The sequence below is a fragment of the Colias philodice genome, chromosome 9 (assembly GCF_061535455.1).
Source record: "Colias philodice isolate Cphi_HAF_F1 chromosome 9, ilColPhil1 Martin Lab GWU primary, whole genome shotgun sequence".
NCBI lineage: Eukaryota > Metazoa > Arthropoda > Insecta > Lepidoptera > Pieridae > Colias > Colias philodice.
In genome coordinates, this window is record NC_143094.1 from 5,001,071 (window position 1) to 5,021,015 (window position 19,945).

Below are 19,945 nucleotides of genomic sequence, written 5' to 3' on the forward strand. Positions count from 1 at the left end.
TTTCCTCCTGAACATCGTTCACAAAAATCGCGCGGTATTAAACATCTCTAGTTTATTCCATGTTCGTGTAATAAACTGCTGGCAAAACGCCTTTTTAAATATTTTAGAATTATGACAAAATAGATTGTAAAGCAACTCCCTGCGAGGATAGCGGACGAGAGAGGAAAGTAAGACGATTAATCCCACAAGGTACAGCAGGGAGAATTTATTATAAAACGATTTCGTCCGAGCCTTTAAAATGCACCGGTGTATTCAGCGGTGCTATCGGTGCGGTCTACGCGAAGATATTTATGCTATTCCCTCGTTTATTACGTCCGACGTACTTTATTGGAATAAAATTGTTTTGGTTATTAGACGTTAGTTGGTGTATTAATTGGAGTTAACGTCTGTTTTATTGTTTTGCTTAGAGAGGTGTTTTGAAAACTTGAATACGAATTTGAAGTATATCTTTTTTACTATTTATTACATTTAAATTATATTTATCGCTACATTTTAAGCCAATAATTGCGTGATTGACTATCTTTTTAACGGTTAATTTGCTAAATCAGTCTAAAAATAAGTACTCTTCAAAAATTTTTACATTACGACGTAGAGCTTTTTAAGCTTCAATATTTCAAAGTACCACCACCACTTCAAAAAAGAATAACCTATAACATAAGAAATATTAACGATGCTTAAGTAAATATATGAATTATTTCTTAAGATCCATTAGCGATGGAACTATTAACCATTTTCAGAGATCGCGTGATACACTGAACGTATGTATTACATATTATAGCTCGTCTAAGTAGTCACGTTAAAGGTTAGTCAACGATATTGATTATTTCACGTTACTTTAGTAGTTATTGGACGAAAATGTCAGGAACCCAGCGGCGTAAATGCCATACCTTAAGATCGACATAATATTTGTAATATATTAGAGGAAAGTTTTAATAGGGCTGCGAATAAGCCGTTTATTTTTTGATAATAACTTTTTTATTAATAAACCAAAATTTGATTAGAATATTCATTTTAACGTGCAAAATTTAAATATCAAATGAATATAATTAACTTACAAATCTAATAAAATTAAGCGCTTAGTATACCATTAAATATTTACGGTTAACACGAGCTGCGGTATTTCTGATTATTAAAATAACATTCAATTTGCGCGATTCGTTTATATGCCATGATATAGTTACTTAATGCGATATGTCACTGTCAAATTAATGACACTGAACTGACTTTAGTGTACGCGTATCAGCCACAGTGACATTTCTAAACATGAGGACTTCGAATGGTTCTGACATTTAGTAAGTATTTTAGCAACCTTGGCTGTAATGCTTAGTAAGCATGCGGGTTTCGAACTACCAATTGTTTATAAGAGCTTCTTGCGTAATGTATATGGGATTAATGGCTACGTAACGTATTTAAGATAAATATTTTGACTATTATTTAATACAATATGTGGAATTTCATGTATAAAGAACCGATATAGTAGATTGGCAGATATAACTCTAATTACTGTGATTTGATTCAATATTATGTTTGAAGTTCTGTTTCTCATTAAGGCGATCTAACCCAATTATAAACGTACACATTTTGATCAGTGAAACGATAAATTTCTGAGCATTCCGCAAACTCGATCGAAATGATAGGAGCGCTTGAAGGAAGAAGAAACTGTTTGCAACTATCTAGACGCGATACGAAAGTTTTGAGAAAGCACATACAGCGGGGTGTTGCGGGGTGCGGGGAACGGGGTGCGGGCAAGTGACGTCACGGCTGACGGTGTAAATAATTGCTCTGTCGAACACACCTGCCGGCGAAAGAAAATTAAGCGAAACGCAATTTGACTGAGTGATAAAGCACCCAGAGCGTTGGATCTGTTTAATGAGGAGTTACGAACGAAAAATTGCTCCTGATTAATTTATAATCTCATTTCCATTATTAGCGCCTGCCGTTAATTGCTCGTTAATTATCTTTTATAATGTTGGTTGAGCCTTAGTTTTATTCAATGAAATATTTCTTTGTGTAACAAAGTGAAAGGTGAGTGATTCGATGTGAAAATATCCATAATGTATTGATTTGTCACTGATTTGTTGTGAATGTATCAAATGAACTTGGAAATGAGTTATGTTATCTAGATTTATAATAATTAAAGAGCTAACAAATGAACGTCAGCAAAATGGACCCATTTAAAATAATTATACACGGCCAAAAATTGAGGTAAAACTGTTAAAGGTAACACCGGCAACGTTGGTGTTTATTGACAAATTCATAAACATTGACTCACGTATGAAATGACGCTCATACACCCGAGCGGGAACGAGCAAACATGTATCATATTTTCATGGGATTCTAATAAAAATAAAGTGGATGGCCGAAAGCGGTCTAATTTAATACGAGCCGTGGACAGGTCGTCATGCGGGTGATGTACTTTTCGTTTTATTGCTCAGGAGAGTGAGTGAATGCGCAAATATTACAGGCGTTTGTCAGCTGTTCATATGACCTCGCTCTGTTATCGTAAAACTGCGTAATATACAACACCGCGATGCAGTTATTGCTGCTGTGTCAAATTTCAATAAAAATAACTCTGATGCCAAACTAAATTCTCATCATTTAGGTATAGGCGGAGCACCCAGCCCTGTTTTTGTATCAGAACACTTGACACCGACTAATAAATCGCTTCACGCAGCAGCCCGGATCAGAGCTCGCGAGAAAAACTATAAGTTCGTTTGGGTCAGGAACGGCAAGATCTATGTCCGCAAAGACGTATCCAGTCAAGCCTTTCAAATACGAAACAGGGATAGTCTTAATATCATTAGTTAGTAACTTAACTTAAAATGTTTTTATATATTTTTTTACTTAAAATTCGATATGTACTACCAAAATGTCCGTGGTCTTCGTACCAAAACCAATGATGTGTATAACGAAATCCTACAGCATGACTACAAATCTATTGCATTTACCGAAACATGGCTTAATAGCAGTATAGCGGATAGCGAAATATTCGATTCAAGATATGTAGTATACCGGAGAGATCGACAGCATAATATTAAGAACGATGGTGGTGGAGTCCTTTTAGCAATATCACGCGACACTCCATCGTATCGCATTCAAAATTGGGAATCGGAGTGCGAGGATCTGTGGGTCATGACTGAGGTATTGTTAAATGGTAAGACAATTAAGATAGCTATTTGTATTGTGTACCTTCCCCCGCCCATTAATATCGGAACATTGAATATATTCTTAAATAGCTTGGATAGAGTATTGTGTACTGCTGATAATGTTATAGTAGTAGGTGACTTCAATCTCGGTTTCATAAATTGGAATAGGACTTCACACAGCGATGTATTGATTCCATCTGATTACAACTGTTCTTTGGGTCACAATTTGATAGATTTTTTATCATCTAATAGTCTAAATCAGTTCAATGAGTTTAGGAATTGTAATTCGAAAGTATTAGACCTAGTCATAAGTAATTTATCGAATAGTATAATATCTGTCTATAAGTCTGACGATAGCTTATCCAGAATCGATTCTAATCATCCATGTCTATTAATATCACTAACTAACTGTCGAGATATTAAATTCCTCAAATCGAAATACAATCCTAGGCATAACTTTTGGAGAGCAAATTATCCTGCACTTAACAATGAGCTTGGTTCTGTCGATTGGCTGGATCAGTTATCGAATCTATCAGATGTTAACGATATGGTCTCTGCATTTTACAATATTTTGAATTCTGCTATTAAGAAACATGTCCCAATACGAAGTGGATTTAAATCTAAATACCCAAGTTGGATGAATATTTCATTAATAAAACGCTTAAAGGAAAAAGACAAGGTTAGAAGGAGGTTTCATAAGTATAATAATCCACGTGATAGCATAGAATATAAAATACTTCGTGAGCAATGTCAAAAGTTAACCAACAAATGTATAAGTGATTATAAACATGCTATAGAGTCTAATATAGCAAAAGATCCTAAAAAATTTTGGCGCTATTTTAAGGATAAAGCTAAAACTAATTCTTCTATACCTTCTGAAATGCATCTAAGCTATTCTACAACCTCTACTGGTCCAGGAATAGCGAATTTATTTGCTGAGCACTTTCAGTCAGTGTATACACCCGTATCCGGTCCGACAAATCATATAAATTATTCCTCATTAAACCACCATAATATTTCAAATGTTTCCTTTTCTGAGACAGAAATACTTAAATGCATTCAAAAACTTGACTACAATAAAGGTCCGGGTCCAGACCAAATACCTTCACTCTTTGTTAAACGGTGTGCCAAAGTTCTCGCCCTTCCTTTATCATTGATATTTAATAATTCATTAAGATTTGGTATTTTTCCATCATCGTGGAAAGAAACTAGGATAATCCCACTCTTCAAAAAAGGCGATCGTAGCAATGTTTGTAATTATCGACCAATCGCAATTTTAAGCTGCTTCCCAAAAATTCTCGAGTCTTTGCTAACCCCGCTCATTTCTAGACATATTCATCACTCAATATCACCCCACCAGCATGGCTTTGTTAAAGGACGCTCCATACACACTAACATGGTAACATTTATTTCAAACCTTTCTTATGATGTTGACAGAGGGAAGCAAGTAGATGTTATATATACAGATTTTGCAAGCGCCTTTGACAAAGTCGACCACTCAGTTTTGATACAAAAGATATCATCTTACGGAATATCGGGCCCCCTGCTTAATTGGTTTCAATCGTACCTCAGAGAGAGACCTCTGGTAGTATCAGTTAACGGCTATACATCTAAATCATACCAGGCAACTTCAGGCGTGCCTCAAGGATCACATTTAGGCCCTATTCTCTTCGTCATTTTTATAAACGACATAGCTGTTTCTATTAAAAACTCACAAGTTTCATTATTTGCTGACGATCTTAAACTTTATAAAGTCGTCGATTCAGTTTATGACGCACAATTGATTCAAAGCGATCTAAATAATATCCAATCTTGGTGTGAAGCAAACAAAATGATTATAAACCCAAAAAAATGTTTTCACCTTATATGCACTAGGAAAAAAAATGTACTTAAATCTAGTTTTGATATTAATCGTGTTCAAATAGAAGAAGTCAAAGAAATGAGGGACTTGGGTATTGTGATTGATGGGAGCTTAAAGTTTAATTCGCATTTTGACACAATTGTTAAAAAGGCGAATCAGATGGTTGGTTTCTTGAAGAGAAACACAAAAGGATTCCGTTTTAATAGTACCAGGATTATTCTGTATAATAGTATGGCTCGCAGTGTTCTTGAATACGCGAGTGTCGCTTGGAACCCCTACTTCACCGTTCACTCTCAACGACTGGAAGCTGTACAGCGAAGGTTCACTCGGTATCTTGCCTTTATTTCACCTGGCATTTCTCATAGACGCCCCTACTATGATAGATTGGCCTTTTTCAAAATGGATAAACTTCATGATAGAAGAGTCTCCCTAGACTTAACATTTTTGTTTAAGTTGTTAAACGGAACAATCGATAGCCCAGATTTGCTCAATAGTATAATGTTTAATGCTCCCCGTTCGATTCCCAGAAAACCTATCCGAACCTTCAGCGTTCCACCTTGTAGAACAACTCTCGGTTCAAACTCACCAGTTTTTCGCTTATTGAGAACCTACAATGAATACCTCACTAAAGTTCCGAACCTTGATATTTTTCACGATAGTTTACCAATGTTTAAACGAAAAGTGCACAGATCATATCACATCACGTTTTAGAATTAAGCAATATTGAATTAATTTACTTACTTTAGTTGTATAAAACATCCTCATTAACTGCATTTATCTTTAGTTTTTCTTATAATGCTGTGTACATCTATAATAGGGTCAAGCATTAGAATATTCTTACTTTGTATTTATTTTTAAGGAATGATGTATGCGCGATCTGTCGATGTACCCAAATAAATAAATAAATAAATAAATAGCTGTTAAACAGTTTTGTTATTGCCGGACGAACATCGCTCCGCCTATTTGCATAATTGAACGGCCACTTGGAAGCACCAGCATTGTTATACTTTGCCGTACCATTTGTCAGATTCGTCGTATCATTTATGCATGTAGCTCATAACGAGAGACGCGCCGTTTTTCTGGACTATTCATTATGTAGCCTTTTGTGTTGTTTGCTATTAAGCGACCACTCGGCTTAAGAACGGAGCTTAGAGAAACATGTAGCGTTATGTCAACTTATCTTCCCACACAACCGCAATTTTGTCAAAGACTAAAAGAACACAGTCTGAAATATACGTCCTAAAAGAAAATTCTTATTTTCGGCGCTGCAACAATGAAAATGCACGTCGTAATAATATTGGGAAAGTGTTATAAACAAAATGAGGAAGTTGTTACACTGTTTGTATTATAACGGTTCTTATAAGATGTGATCAAAGATCATTTTAATGAATCACTAAAATTTTATACGGCTATAAAATTCTTACTTGGAGTTTTAGCTGACAATCTAGAAAGAAGTTTTAATTATCAATGAAACGTAATCCGTTTTGTTTGTAAAATAACTGGGTGAGCAGGCACCTAGTGATCAGAACTAACAATAAAATCGCCATAAAATCTTGAAGTAGTACACAGAATGTAAGCGCTATCTAGCAGGCGTAAATTTTTAATGGCGCAAACCACTCGGAGCGTCTGTAAGAATCTCCGATTTTAAACTGATGCTTTTACAATTTGTTACGGGAATAGTTGTCGAAGTTGAAACACGTTAAATATAAAATAGTTACTTTGTTGTTATTTCTCGATATCTGAGCAATACATACAATCAATTATTATTCGTCTTCAAAGACTATTTCAAATGCATTATTTTAAATACTAACAATGAATTAATTATATTTTCTAAATAGAAATACGGCAAGGCATTTACTCAAAACCTACTGTCATATAATATGAAAAAAGGTATAAATCCGAAAGTAAATAAAACGGACAATTAAATTTGATGAATGATAAATATTATGAATATTACATTCCATTAGGTGGTCTATACAAATACGAAATAATATTTTTGATATTAAAAATATTTTCGTTGAAAATCCTCCAACCATACAATATAAATATTGAAACCTTTGATAAACAAAAACACATTTAATAAATAGGAACGGTATATTTCCGACGCAAATTAAAATTCGTGTGTCGTCACACAACAAAACATCTGTTATATAATTTAAAATTCTGAACCTTTATGAATAGGTGGGCTCTTTCAAGTAAATGTTTTGATATTTTCCTAAGTAAAAGCGAAATTAATCGAAAGACCCTTGCGGACATCAATACGGCCGGGGGCCATTGTTAACAATGATTACAATAATGTTTTTCGAGGCAAATGTTAATTTTTATTACCGCTACACCCATTTATTTCGCACTTTGAAGTGTTTTGTTGTTTCACAAAAGTCTTTTTACAATATTATCTATGTAAATTGAGAAAAAGTGGAACGCCGCAAGAAATGAGAGCTTATTATTTGGTGTATTCGGGTCGAAATATTAATGGGTAGTATAATGAGGTGTATGATTGGCCTGTAATGGGCTAGTTGGGAAAGCTTTGATTGACGTTTTTAATTTACATGCGAAGTTTAAGGGTGAACTGTGAGGCGCCTGGGCCCGTCAGTTCGGACAGGAAACGGTCAGGTCCTCGGGGCTAGTCAACATATAGTTTGATAGTTTTGTTTATAGCGAGCCGGAAACTTAATACACGGATTTAAACCGTTACGGAAATTAAGTACGTGTAATTAGATTTAGATTCTTATCTATTCTACAAAATTTTAACGCATTGTAGAACAAATTTCTCTTTCATTGCCACTTTAAATGATCGTCGGCAGGAATCTTTTAAACAAAAGCTTCGTCATGAAAATAAATGTAAACATAAAAATTGAAATATTTATTCATTAAATTCACGTATTAAAACTGCGTATTTATAATGAAATACAGCCAACAATTGTGCAGAGATTACAATATTAGGTTGTACACAAAAATGTTGAACAAATTCCGTTTTAACACATGATATACTTCGCTAACATTTCAGTTTTTATTGCCAGTACTACATCTGTCAGTTTTCATCAGCGATGGCAACTGGATGTGAAAATGTATAAAATAATGTTACGAAACAACAGTACGAATATACGCTAACATCAAACACGTCACATAACGGGCTTTAATTTACAGAACTATATTATCGCCAACACAGCTCACTTCGTATCTTATCGCAAATATTTTCATTTAACATTAAAATGCTAAGTTCGTTTCCTATGCGGTAATTATATGACACTACGATAATCAAGTATGTAAATGACAGATCTAAATGTTCGACCACGTTCCATTCAAATTACTTTTGTGTAGAATCCACTAAGTGAGTGTCGGAGCAGCCACGACACCCGCCTATAACTCGAGTAAGATTTGAATACGGACGTGGCATGTTCAAAGTATTTTGTGTTATACACATAACGAAGTAGAGTTCACATTAAATTGACGCGCAAAGTGGTGTTTCAGACGTTATTCGCTTGATACTAGTCAATTATAAGCTTCTATTCGATTTGATGCCCGCTACGTCCCTCGAGCCCTTTGCTCGCTTTGGCCAGCAAAGTTTAAATTAATTCCCGATTGATACATCACATTCCAGTATTTCTGTGATTTTTAAACACCCTCCGGGTACTATTTTCCGTAATGTGTATCGAAAAAAGATTAATCGCATTGGAACATTTGTACAAAAGAATAAAATCACATCGTTTATTTCATTATCTTCGGACTTCATAAGGTGGAACAATATTTACTTTCAAAACTTTTATCTACGAAAATCTTTTATATATTAATAACATGATGGTTTTCTTTGATCTGATAACATCAAGAATCAATTTGAAGACTAGTGTTTTTATAACGTCAATGTATTTTGATGTTAGACGTATATTAATAGTTTTAATTCATTGTCTAATCACAAATGTATTCTCAATAGGTACTTGTACATTTTTGCGTGTATTATCAGAAAAATTTGAGATTGATAGACTGAAAAATATACGTGAACAAAGTTTAAACGCGTCGTGAATCTTTTAGATGTCGCGGTTGGCGCAATGCAATGTAACTCCCAGTATTTTATGCAAATCCATTGGACAGTTGATACACGCGATCGACTGGGCAAATTCGCAACGCATCGAGTGACGTTTAATTGGCAAGTCAGTAAATTCAGTTAATACAACGACGCTATCACAATACTACGATTTGAACTGTCATATCCCGCGTTCAAATAAACTTAATTCAATACTTCCACGTAAAGGGTCACGGTCGTATTGCGTGTAAATAGTTAATCGAAATTGTTTTATGAAAACGAATTGGGAGATTAATATTCAGTGGTTATTGGATCAACGTTTTTATTGGATAATAATGCACAAACGGCCCCAGTAATTGGACGCAGTTTTTGACGTTTAAGCTGCGCCGTGTTTAATAATAGCCGTTACCCATGATATCGATTCGATTTCATTGATATTTCGCCTCTATTTTGAATCTGAAATTAATATTTTAAGCCAAACAAAGCGGAATACCATTTGAAATATTATAAACATTTGTTACGTAGTTTAAAACTTGAAGAGAGATACCCGTACTAAACTGAATTTATATTACTACTAGGATAATTATTTTTGTGCGGTTAAAACAGAGGAGGGTGATATGATAATTACGAGACTCGTGCGGGCTCATCTCTTGCACCTGTTGCCTCTGACTTTAACTAAAATTTAGTGCGATACGTGTTAGTATCCCGCCTTACGCGACACTTGTGTATAATTTCGTCGGTAAACCGATATTACAGAACAACCAGGCTGCGACACTGATAGGGTAAAAATTATTTTCCACGTAACATGATGTTCTACACGTTATTCCTATTTATTAAGATATTTTTTTGAAAATTTAATGGTCAATTTAATCAACACTAGAAGCAGTTCTCTAGTATTTTTACAGCAATTTGATTGTTTCGTTACAGTCTTTGTTTTATGAGTTTGTATGAGTGTCACGTTGCCTTAACTTTATAGTTAGCGTCACCTAAGTGCAACACGGCACCGCACGTAGCGGACAAATTCGTCTCTATAGTGGTTGCATTGCAACCCAGCTAGACTTTACGGTGTCTCGCTTATGAACCAACCGAATAGGTGACTCTAAAACTTTCAGAGGATCGCTACATTGCTAACTAAATGGAGACTACACCAGAGATGTTCTCGAGGGCGGCGCCTTTACACCAATTTTATGTTAGACGAGCGAAATATAACTGAAATTCCAATACCGAAATTGTATATTACACCGAATCTTTAGAAACTGACAATGCGGGGATTTCTTAAGAGCCTCCGGCTAGGTGAGGGTAGGCGCGAGTCGAGTTTGTTACATAAAAATCGCGTTATCTCGACCGAGGTCGACAGATTACTTTCTTGTTAAGAGGATGAAACAAGACTTTCATTCGTCAAGAAAATAAATAATAACATTTTATTTAATTTTCCGTACAATGAGTCTGATTAAATCTTTTATGGGCGTTATTTAATTTAAACTTGCCGAGATGGTAAAATTTTATTCCTTCGTAATTAAAGTTAGATCTGGAGACGGCCAGAGTTTATTTAATAAACCGAAAATGATTAACAAGTTTTATTATTTTATTAACTCCTGGCGCTGTAACTTTAGCGCGCGCGTGTTGCATATACAGCGTTGTCACAATAAAAAACGCCCAAAAAATATAATTCGCTGGCATGTACCGGAATTTTATTAACACAGGCGCCCGTGTACCGAACAATTCACTTTATGCTCGAAATTGTGCAAAAGTAATCAGCCGATTTATACCTCTCGGCCCCGGAATGATCTCTCGGTTGTGGCGGCAAACACGCAATTTGTCCTGAGCGTTAAATCGACCGCAAACAAAACGGGCGGTGGCGCTCACGCCATCCCATCATTCACCTGTGGTCACCAATGATAATGAGATGGACCTACTGTTCAACATATTAGACTGATTGCAACTGTGCAGCGGAGCGCCTGGCCGACGACCACACCTCGCCCGATCGCATCGCCCCGTGATGGATCACCAATTCCAAATATGTATGTTATATGTTAATTCATTACCGCAGGTATTACATTATACGAAAATAATGTGGTCGCGATGATAAATGGTGATAAAAACTATAAATTATTGCAATGACTTTGGATAAAACGGACTGTTGTTCATGACAACGTAATGGACGGAAATAATGCATATTATTCAATGCGAATGTAATTTATTTAATAAGTATTTACATTTATAGAATTATTACTTTAATTGAATTAAATGGTAATATTTTTACTTTTATTTAGTGCTATTTTGCAAAACATCCTCAAACTTGAAACTCGTATATTATTGTTCGCAATCTTATCACACTGTTCCACATAAGGTAGGCGGGAGTACATACGCAAGGCTCTAAAGTGTTTAAATCGTGGCTCACGGCAGCGCACCTCGGTTACATAACTCAAGTGTGGTCAGCAAGGTAATGAGATGGGACTGTGACCCCGTTCTATTGTCTAGTTGCTACGCAGCGACACAGCCCTCTAGAAATAAGTCGACCACATAATCTGTCAAAGTTACGGGAACACACCGCATAATAGTAGGGAATGCGATTGCAGCGTAAAGAAATTAATTTATTAGCATGAGAATCAGAGTGGCTTTGCATAGCGACACGAATGGAATTTTACGATCCGGTTACTGAGTTAGTAATCCGCTTATATTTTGTTGGATATAGTCGTGCATTTAAATATTATTTTTTTCTGTATCCAAAGAAATGGATACTAATTATTATCATTTTAATTTTATCATTAACTTCTACGACGTAGTTTGATTGTAAAAGTTGTAAAATGATATTGCATGTTGTAGAAAAATGGACAAAAATATAACCATATAAATCCACACATTTATTCCACAAAATATGTAAAGGAATTAGAAACGCGTGGAGGATAAACCTATTTCTAGATGTTCTTTTCTACCAATTTCTCTGCAAACCTTTGTCATTTATCCCGTCAGAATTGTCAAAAACATAAGCTTAGAGAACGGCTGCACATTTTTTATTCATGACGATGATATCGGCTTGGATTCAGTTAAAGCAAATAGAATTATACTTTATACTCAGGATATACGCTTTAATTTTGTGTGTACTGAGAAAGGATAGGTCCACTTTATATAGTCTGTTAACTGTCGTGCGCAGACAACCGCTATATCAGCGGGGATGCCGATACGATTTATTTTACTCCTTATTCTATGTCAATTTAAATCCTGGAGCATTTTTTGCTGCGCATTTCTCATTAACAATGTTCTTTTCAAACATTATTCAGTGCTATGTGACGATAAATCCAATTTTCAAACAACTGCTACTGAAAATATATTATGTTGACACAATTTTTTAAATTTTTAATGTAAATTTTAAATCATTAAAAGAGATTAAAATCTATACAAGTCTGCTGTTCTCCTATGTGATATTATGAAGTCAATAAAACAATAAAAAAATATCATAACGATTTAAAACAATTTTAATTTGATAAATGGAACAATAATTAAATGGGTATTTCAATCTAAACTTCAGGGAAACAATTCTTAGATTACCCTAAACACTCCCTTAGCGATTTCAATATAAGTATTGTTAAATTTCGCGTCAAAATTTCTACGCTCTTCCAAGTTATCGATGGATTATACAGTAAATCCAATAAGGACGAAAATATCTTCATTCTATGTAACGGCATTGCTGGTGACAGTAAATTATTGGGGGTCATAAATAAAAGTAATTGTTCCAAGTGGCCGAGGGATTTTTTCCATAATTTCATTATAAAAAAAGTTGAGGGCACGCTCGGAATAACATTCGGGTATGTCCACTAAGTTTGGTGATCACCCACAGGGCAATGATCCAAGGGGATAACATAAAGAGATTTTCGAGACATCGTCTTCCTACTAAATTAACGGGATAACGCTCTTTAGACGCTAAGTTTTACCGGGTGTAATTAACTTGGCCTTAGTAATTAAGATGGTTAATAAATGGGTGCGTAGTAAGTCGCTTTGAGATAATTATGTCAGGAATCCTTTAATATAGCAAAATAAGCGAGCTTCCTGCACTAACTTTGCGAAATTATAACAGTAAAACTATTATGTTGATATTTTAGGGTACACCTTTGTGTTATTATTAACATTTACTTCAGAATAATTACTTTCTCAAATCAAGGACTGTTCAATTATTTCAAGTTTAATTTATTTAATAAAATCTGCCGTATTTCTATGAGGCAATAAAGTATAAATTGCTTTACGCTATGTCCACTTTGGGAACTTGAAAACTCTACCAACTAAATATAAGAGCGTAATTAAAATAATATGGCCATATTACAAGTTTAAGTACCCTCGATGGCCCGCAATAAATCATTGAAGTATCTTATACGTGTACCTATTAAGAACGTTTACGACTTTCTAACATCGAAAACTTTGAAGAACGAATTTCTCATAACTAAAAATGAATAAATAAAGGCCAAATAGCCGCTATTATGCTTTTCATAGTTTATGCAATGTTTTAGGTTATGGAAAATATATTATGGAAAATTCTTATGCTAAGGTAAACGGTTTAAAAATTATTATTATTAAAAAAAGAACCTATCAATTTCGAATTATTATAAATTGGCCAGGGTATTATCGCCCCCGGTGGGAGCAAGTAAGTAATAACGATGAAAAGCTGTCGTTAAATGATACAAAGCAGTATGAAACTATTGGCGCCATAATTACAACACTATTGCCTCATTTGTTGGACGAGTGCTTCGCTTATTGTTCGAACGCCTGACAATGTAAAGCGCTCGATATTTTCCGGTCTTAGAATGAATGACTTTTCAATTGCTACCACTCTAATGGGAAGTGGGTTTTCACTATGTCATTTCCCGTACTTACGACTTTTTAAAGCGTTCCTTTTGGGACGTTCTTAGTAGGAAATGATTCGCCGAAACACATTACTAATGTGTATTGTGGAAGCGCCAAGTCTTTAATGCCTGAATAGCAACCTATTCGTGGTTCAATTTATTGCCATCCCTTCTTAAAGAGCCATTGTTGAGAATCCAATGAAATTATATCGAGATATTACGGTTCTATCGTAATACGATTTCGTTCTATCATTAAATTTTTCATTGTGATAAACAACTATTGAGTTTTAATCCATTTTCAATACTTCAGTTTTCTCTTTAGGTTTAACGATATTACTGTGTTGTTTATGATAGTCGGAATGTATACTTAAGTATGTTTATTTAATATAAAGCAGTTATGATAAAATATTCAATTTTTTTTCTTAAAATAGTCAACAATAAAATATGCCTAACAGAATATAAGTAAAACTCCACATCATTAATTTGGGATAACAGTGCGATCTAAAGCATTGAAAGAGAGCAAACTTCGGTACGTTTTCACTGTCTATACAAAATCCTTCTGTTGTCAAGCCCCCGAGGTAATACCCATAGATACACAAGTGGACAGTTTCGCAAATGGCTAGGAGATATCTAATGTTGGGAACAGAGATGTGTTAAAATACTTCCTCGTATTTTCTATACCACTTCTCGCCGCGACTCCCGAGAGGGAAGTCTTCAGCTGATGTGTGAATAGTCTTATAGTAAAATAGAACTAGCTTTGCTATTTAAATAGAAGCTTTTCGGCCTCAAAAGGAGACGAAATTCGTCTATAACTCGGTGATGGTTCACGCACGTATTTGCGTACACGTTACGAAAACCTAATGCTATCATTTGAAATTTATACCTCTGAATTAGTAGAATTTATGTTGAAGAGTTAATATGTTTTAGTGTGATTACTGAATAGTCCCAAGAGTTGGTATTTCGCTTTAACTCTTATACATTGCGTGCTGCATCCTCAACCACGTCTCGGGGGACGTCGGTCGAACTGAATTGGATATTGTATCGATGTTTTAACTCACTTCCATGAACTCCCGTTATTGTACATATTAAGTGGTAGCAATTTAGTTCAGGAAAATATCTAATAACGTTTTATCTAATTAAGACAATATTTAAATAATGTTTAATTATGATAGATAGTAGACTAATAGTAATCAATAATGAATAACTTTTTTTTAATGGTATATTTTTATACGGTATCAAGTAATAGTCACGGAGTAAATTAACAATTCTATTGGTTAATAAACCCCACTTCCGAAACGTCCTAAGATAAAATAAGTCCACTTGAAATGAGCATTACTTTAAACTAAATTAATTGTAATACGCGTATTATTAGTGAGGGCGGTGGTTCCACGCAAGGTACCCTTACACCTAAGCCCGGTGTATTCTCGTCTCCCGCCGGAGCCACGTGCTGCCACTTAGCAATGAATAAACATCTCACTGTACTCCCCAACGACTCTTATAAACAAAGGAATAAAGACCAAATTCTTTTGTTCGCAGCTCCAAATAAAATAGCCGAGTTCCCGACAGAGAGCTCCACTTCAGAAGCTTTCCTACTAGGTATTAGAATTGCCTCGACATGTACAAAAATAGTGAATCGAGGCGCGCTGTAAATTGAATTGTATACGAACAAATAAAGTTGCTAGATTTAAGTAGTGTTAAAGCGCAATTAAATACCGTTTCGAATACACAAATGAAATTGGAAAATTGTATCCGAGAGAAAAAAAAACGAACGCGTAAAAAGGATAACGGAGGCGAAACAAAAGCTTTATGACGTATGACGAAAACGATCATTTATGATTCACGCGATACGCATCTTTAGACAGCGGGCTGCGAATGAAATATAAATAAAACTGCTCGTATGCAAAGTGATAGGTAAAATTTACACGGTAGAGAGGCACGCACTGCTAGAAATACGTCCCTATGGCGTCGCGTACCTCGCCCGGCCAAATGGAATCCGCCCCACTGAGATTGGTTCCACTAGTTTTTTTTTTCTTTAATATTTATGAACTTGTGTCTCACGTGTCGTTTTACCTTTCGTAATGGCATTTGCTTCAAGCCCCAGTTATGTTTTGAATGTCAATCCTACGACGGAACGGAAAGTTTGATTATTACATTGCGTGCGCCTCGGTAGCAATAGTTTTACGCTAGTTGCTTTCATGAAATTTTCCACCCTCGCCAATGTATTTAAATTTATATTATAAATGTTATCTGTTCAAATTCGGTTCAAATTTAATTTATTTTAGTAACTGCTGTATATTTTATGGATCTATATGTTTTAGACATTTGTTGCATTGACCAGAAATTAATTGAATAATTTCGCAGTCATCATCATACTTCAATAAATTATTTTTTGTTAAGGGAACCAGTCGGGAGGGGACACCTTTAATTATATTTTTTCACTGGTCACGACCGTAAATAAAATAAAGGGTGCTATTAAAAGCATTATTCGCGCATATTTAATGTAGTAAAAGGGTAAAAGGTTTCACATTTTTACAGATTCAACAGCTTTACATAAAAATCGCCTTTTAAATGAAGCTTCCATTCAACACGTGATTTATCGGTAAAAATCTACAGATTTGGGAACGAATAAAACAAAACAAAAGCCAAAACAAAGTTAAATAAGTTATGAGCCGGTGTAAAATATAGAGGGTTATTTTTGTCAAAGCACACTAAGCCAAGCTTTTTTTTTCCACTTGTGGGTAGTGTAAAGTGCATACGTCTTTTTTCTTACTCTTCATTTGTTTTATTAAGAATTTGTCTACCACTGTTGTTTACATAAATAATATGCTTTAAAAGTTACCTTTGCCATCCAGTAAGTGTCACAAATAATCACTTTCACTTTTCACCAAGACATATTTAAAATCCAACACAGAAGTTTTAACATAACCTCCAAAATGGAATCCTTTGCACAAACTGTAGCGGATATGAGTGAAATGTTCAAATATAGAATGGAGGAGTTTCAACGTGAGCTGCAAAGTAGCAATAGTGGCTCTGGAAGTCCCACCAGTAAGATTTCTTCAGAATTTGCTGTTTTTCGAACATTTGTGCTGTCATCGTTAAGCTGTCTTACCTCTCAAATTCAGCTGCTAACCCAAATGCATGATCAACTTGAAATGCGGAGCAGGCGCAAACACCTATTAATTCATGGTGTTCCTGAGTCCAAGAATGAAAACTCCAGCATCATTGTCTCCAAGGTTATATCTGATCACCTTAAAATGCCTGAGGTTACTCCACAAATATTTAGCCAGTGTCATAGAATGGGGATGATGAAGGATGACAAACCACGGCCACTTCTTGTCAAATTTAAGGATATCCAGGTACGGAGCCAGGTGTGGCAAGCCAAGACCGCATTCAAGGGTACTAATATTACCGTATCCGAATTCCTCACAAAGGCTCGCCATGCCCTTTTCATTGCTGCAAGGAAACGGTTTGGTATATCCAATTGCTGGACGAGGAATGGTTTCATCTTTGTTATTGGATCAGATGGGGCTCGCAATCAGATTAATTCCATCGCTGACTTAGACTCAATTAAAACTCAGACTCCTGATACTGAAAAGCAACCTCTTGCGGCTTCTAGTGACAATAACCAGAAGACTTCTTCGCAGCAAACAGCGAGATCCAGAAGAATTCCTAAGCATAAGTAGTTTTATATTTTTATCACTTCTTTTTTTCTTTTTTCAATGCTTATTCAATGAACGGTGTAGGGTCTTGTATTATCGGTTTTGCTATGATAACTTTTGCTATACTATTAACCTGCTGGAATATATTCTCTTTTGTTATTAATTTCACCATCATGTACTTTCATAATATCTTGTTTCATATTTCATAATTCATTTTGTAGTCTCGCCTATTATTGTGTTTCTGTTTTTCCACCTTTAATTTGTGTTTTTGCGCTTTTGTTTTTGCCGACATATGCTATAATAAGTGACAGACTTATGTGGTTTGTTTTTGTGTCTTTGTATAGGTTGTTATAACAATACTTTATTAATGTAATATCTCGCATAATACCTGCATTTAAATATTATTTAATTTATTTACCACCTTCAATTATTTTACATTTCTTTGCACACTTGTAAACAAACTAATGTCATATGTCATATGTCACTTATTACTTGTCAAATGTCATTTCATTTCATGCATTTGTATCTTGGTGTTGCTACTCTATAAAACTACTGGAAGGTGTTTATGGTAAATTGTATTTTGACTTACAAATTATTTTAATTTCTACAAATACTTATATATTTTATTCGTACATATTACTGCTTATCATATACATTAGATTATTATATATATATATATATACATATTTTATTTATTTTTTTTGGATTCATATTATATTTTCATATTATTGATTTTTGTTTTTCTTCTTATATATCTATTAAATACTCTCAATATTTAAGTATATTACTTATCATTTTATATTATTACCATTTTTATATTATTACTAGGTCTATAGTGTTTAATAATGTCATCCAATGAAAGCATCATGAGCGACGAGTTCTTGTCATTACCATCGGTTTCTGACTGTTCAATGGATAGTTTTCTTAGTAGTACGTCCTACATTCCTCTCAATACGTTACTTGATAATCATTTTCCTACAGCTTCAAAAACCTTTAACGTGGTACATATCAACGCGCAGAGTATCCCGGCACATTATACTGATTTTTTAGCCTCCTTCGAGTCGAGTAATGTCCAAGCCATCCTTGTTTCAGAAACCTGGCTAAAGCCCTCCTTACCATCCTCCTGCTACTCCCTACCCGGTTTCCATCTGATACGTAACGATCGTGCCTGCAGGGGTGGAGGAGGTGTTGCTATCTATCTACGTAATCACTTGCCGTTCACTATTATTAGCTCTTCGCCAGAACCCACTCCTGCAGCTGCGGTTGAATACCTTTTCCTAGAGGTCTGCATTTCCCATACAAAAATTCTTCTTGGTGTAATCTACAGTCCTTCCTCTTCCATAGACTATTTTCCTTCTTTCGATGATCTCCTTCTTAATCTTTCTCCTTCTTACAGTCACACCATAATTATGGGTGACTTCAATACCTGCTTGCTAAAAAATGACTCTCGCTCTAATAAACTACTGTCTCTTGTAGACTCCTATAACCTTCACATCCTCCCTCTTAATCCCACGCATTATTTTCCTAACTGTGCACCTTCCTTGCTTGACCTTATAATCGTATCCAACACAGACTTCATCTCTAACCATGGTCAGTGTGCAGCAGATGCGTTCTCCTATCACAATCTTATTTTCCTCTCCTACAAACTCCGTCCCCCCAAATCAAAGCCCCAAGTCGCTATGCACCGAAGTTTTGGTCGTATGAATCATGAAAGTCTCTGTGCCGATGCGATTAAGATGGATTGGAATGCAGTAAAATCCTGTGAAAACCTTAATGAAAAAGTTACATTATTTAACTCCTTTCTTACACAGCTCTACGACATTCACGCTCCAGCACGTCCGGTGAAGCTCAAGCACTTGCCTGCACCTTGGCTTACTGAGGAAATTAAAACGCAATTGAATTTAAAAAACCAAGCTAAATCTCATTTAAAATCGTGTCCTTCTGATGAGGCGAGGGAGAAGTATATCAGACTGAGGAATCGTTGCAATACTGTGTGCCGGGATGCACAGCGCCGCCATATTCATACATCCATTGAAAATGGTGACCCATGTTCTGTATGGAAGTTTCTCAAAACTATTGGCATAGGTAAACAACCTAAAGTCTCGGCTACAAACCTGAATATCGACCAGTTAAATGCACACCTTTCTACTCCTCCCGTCCTGTTTGACAGTGTCGATAAACAGGCTACCCTTGATTTCCTTTCATCCTTACCTTTTTCTTCTAATAAACCTTTCAACATCTCATCTTTCACCGAATGCGATGTTAAGAAGAACATATTATCCATATCTTCTAAAGCTGTCGGATGTGACAATATTAGCCGTGCTATGGTCGTCCCTATCCTCGACATCATCCTTCCTACAATCACCAACATCCTTAACCACTCTATTTCGTCCAGCACTTTCCCTGAAGTTTGGAAAGACGCT

The 19,945-nt window shown here is 35.3% G+C and overlaps 2 protein-coding genes across 8 annotated transcripts in view; one reads left to right on the top strand and one right to left on the bottom strand.

The window, feature by feature from the left end:
- Rbp6 (RNA-binding protein 6) overlaps positions 1 to 19,945 on the bottom strand; it is a 404,056-nt gene that overhangs the window by 76,485 nt on the left and 307,626 nt on the right. The gene's annotated exons all lie outside the window — the stretch shown is intronic.
- LOC149485780 (uncharacterized) lies at positions 16,578 to 17,546 on the top strand. The gene has a single exon (XM_089698546.1). The coding sequence runs from the start codon at positions 16,797 to 16,799 to the stop codon at positions 17,544 to 17,546; it is 750 nt and encodes a 249-aa protein (XP_089554672.1). The 5' UTR covers positions 16,578 to 16,796.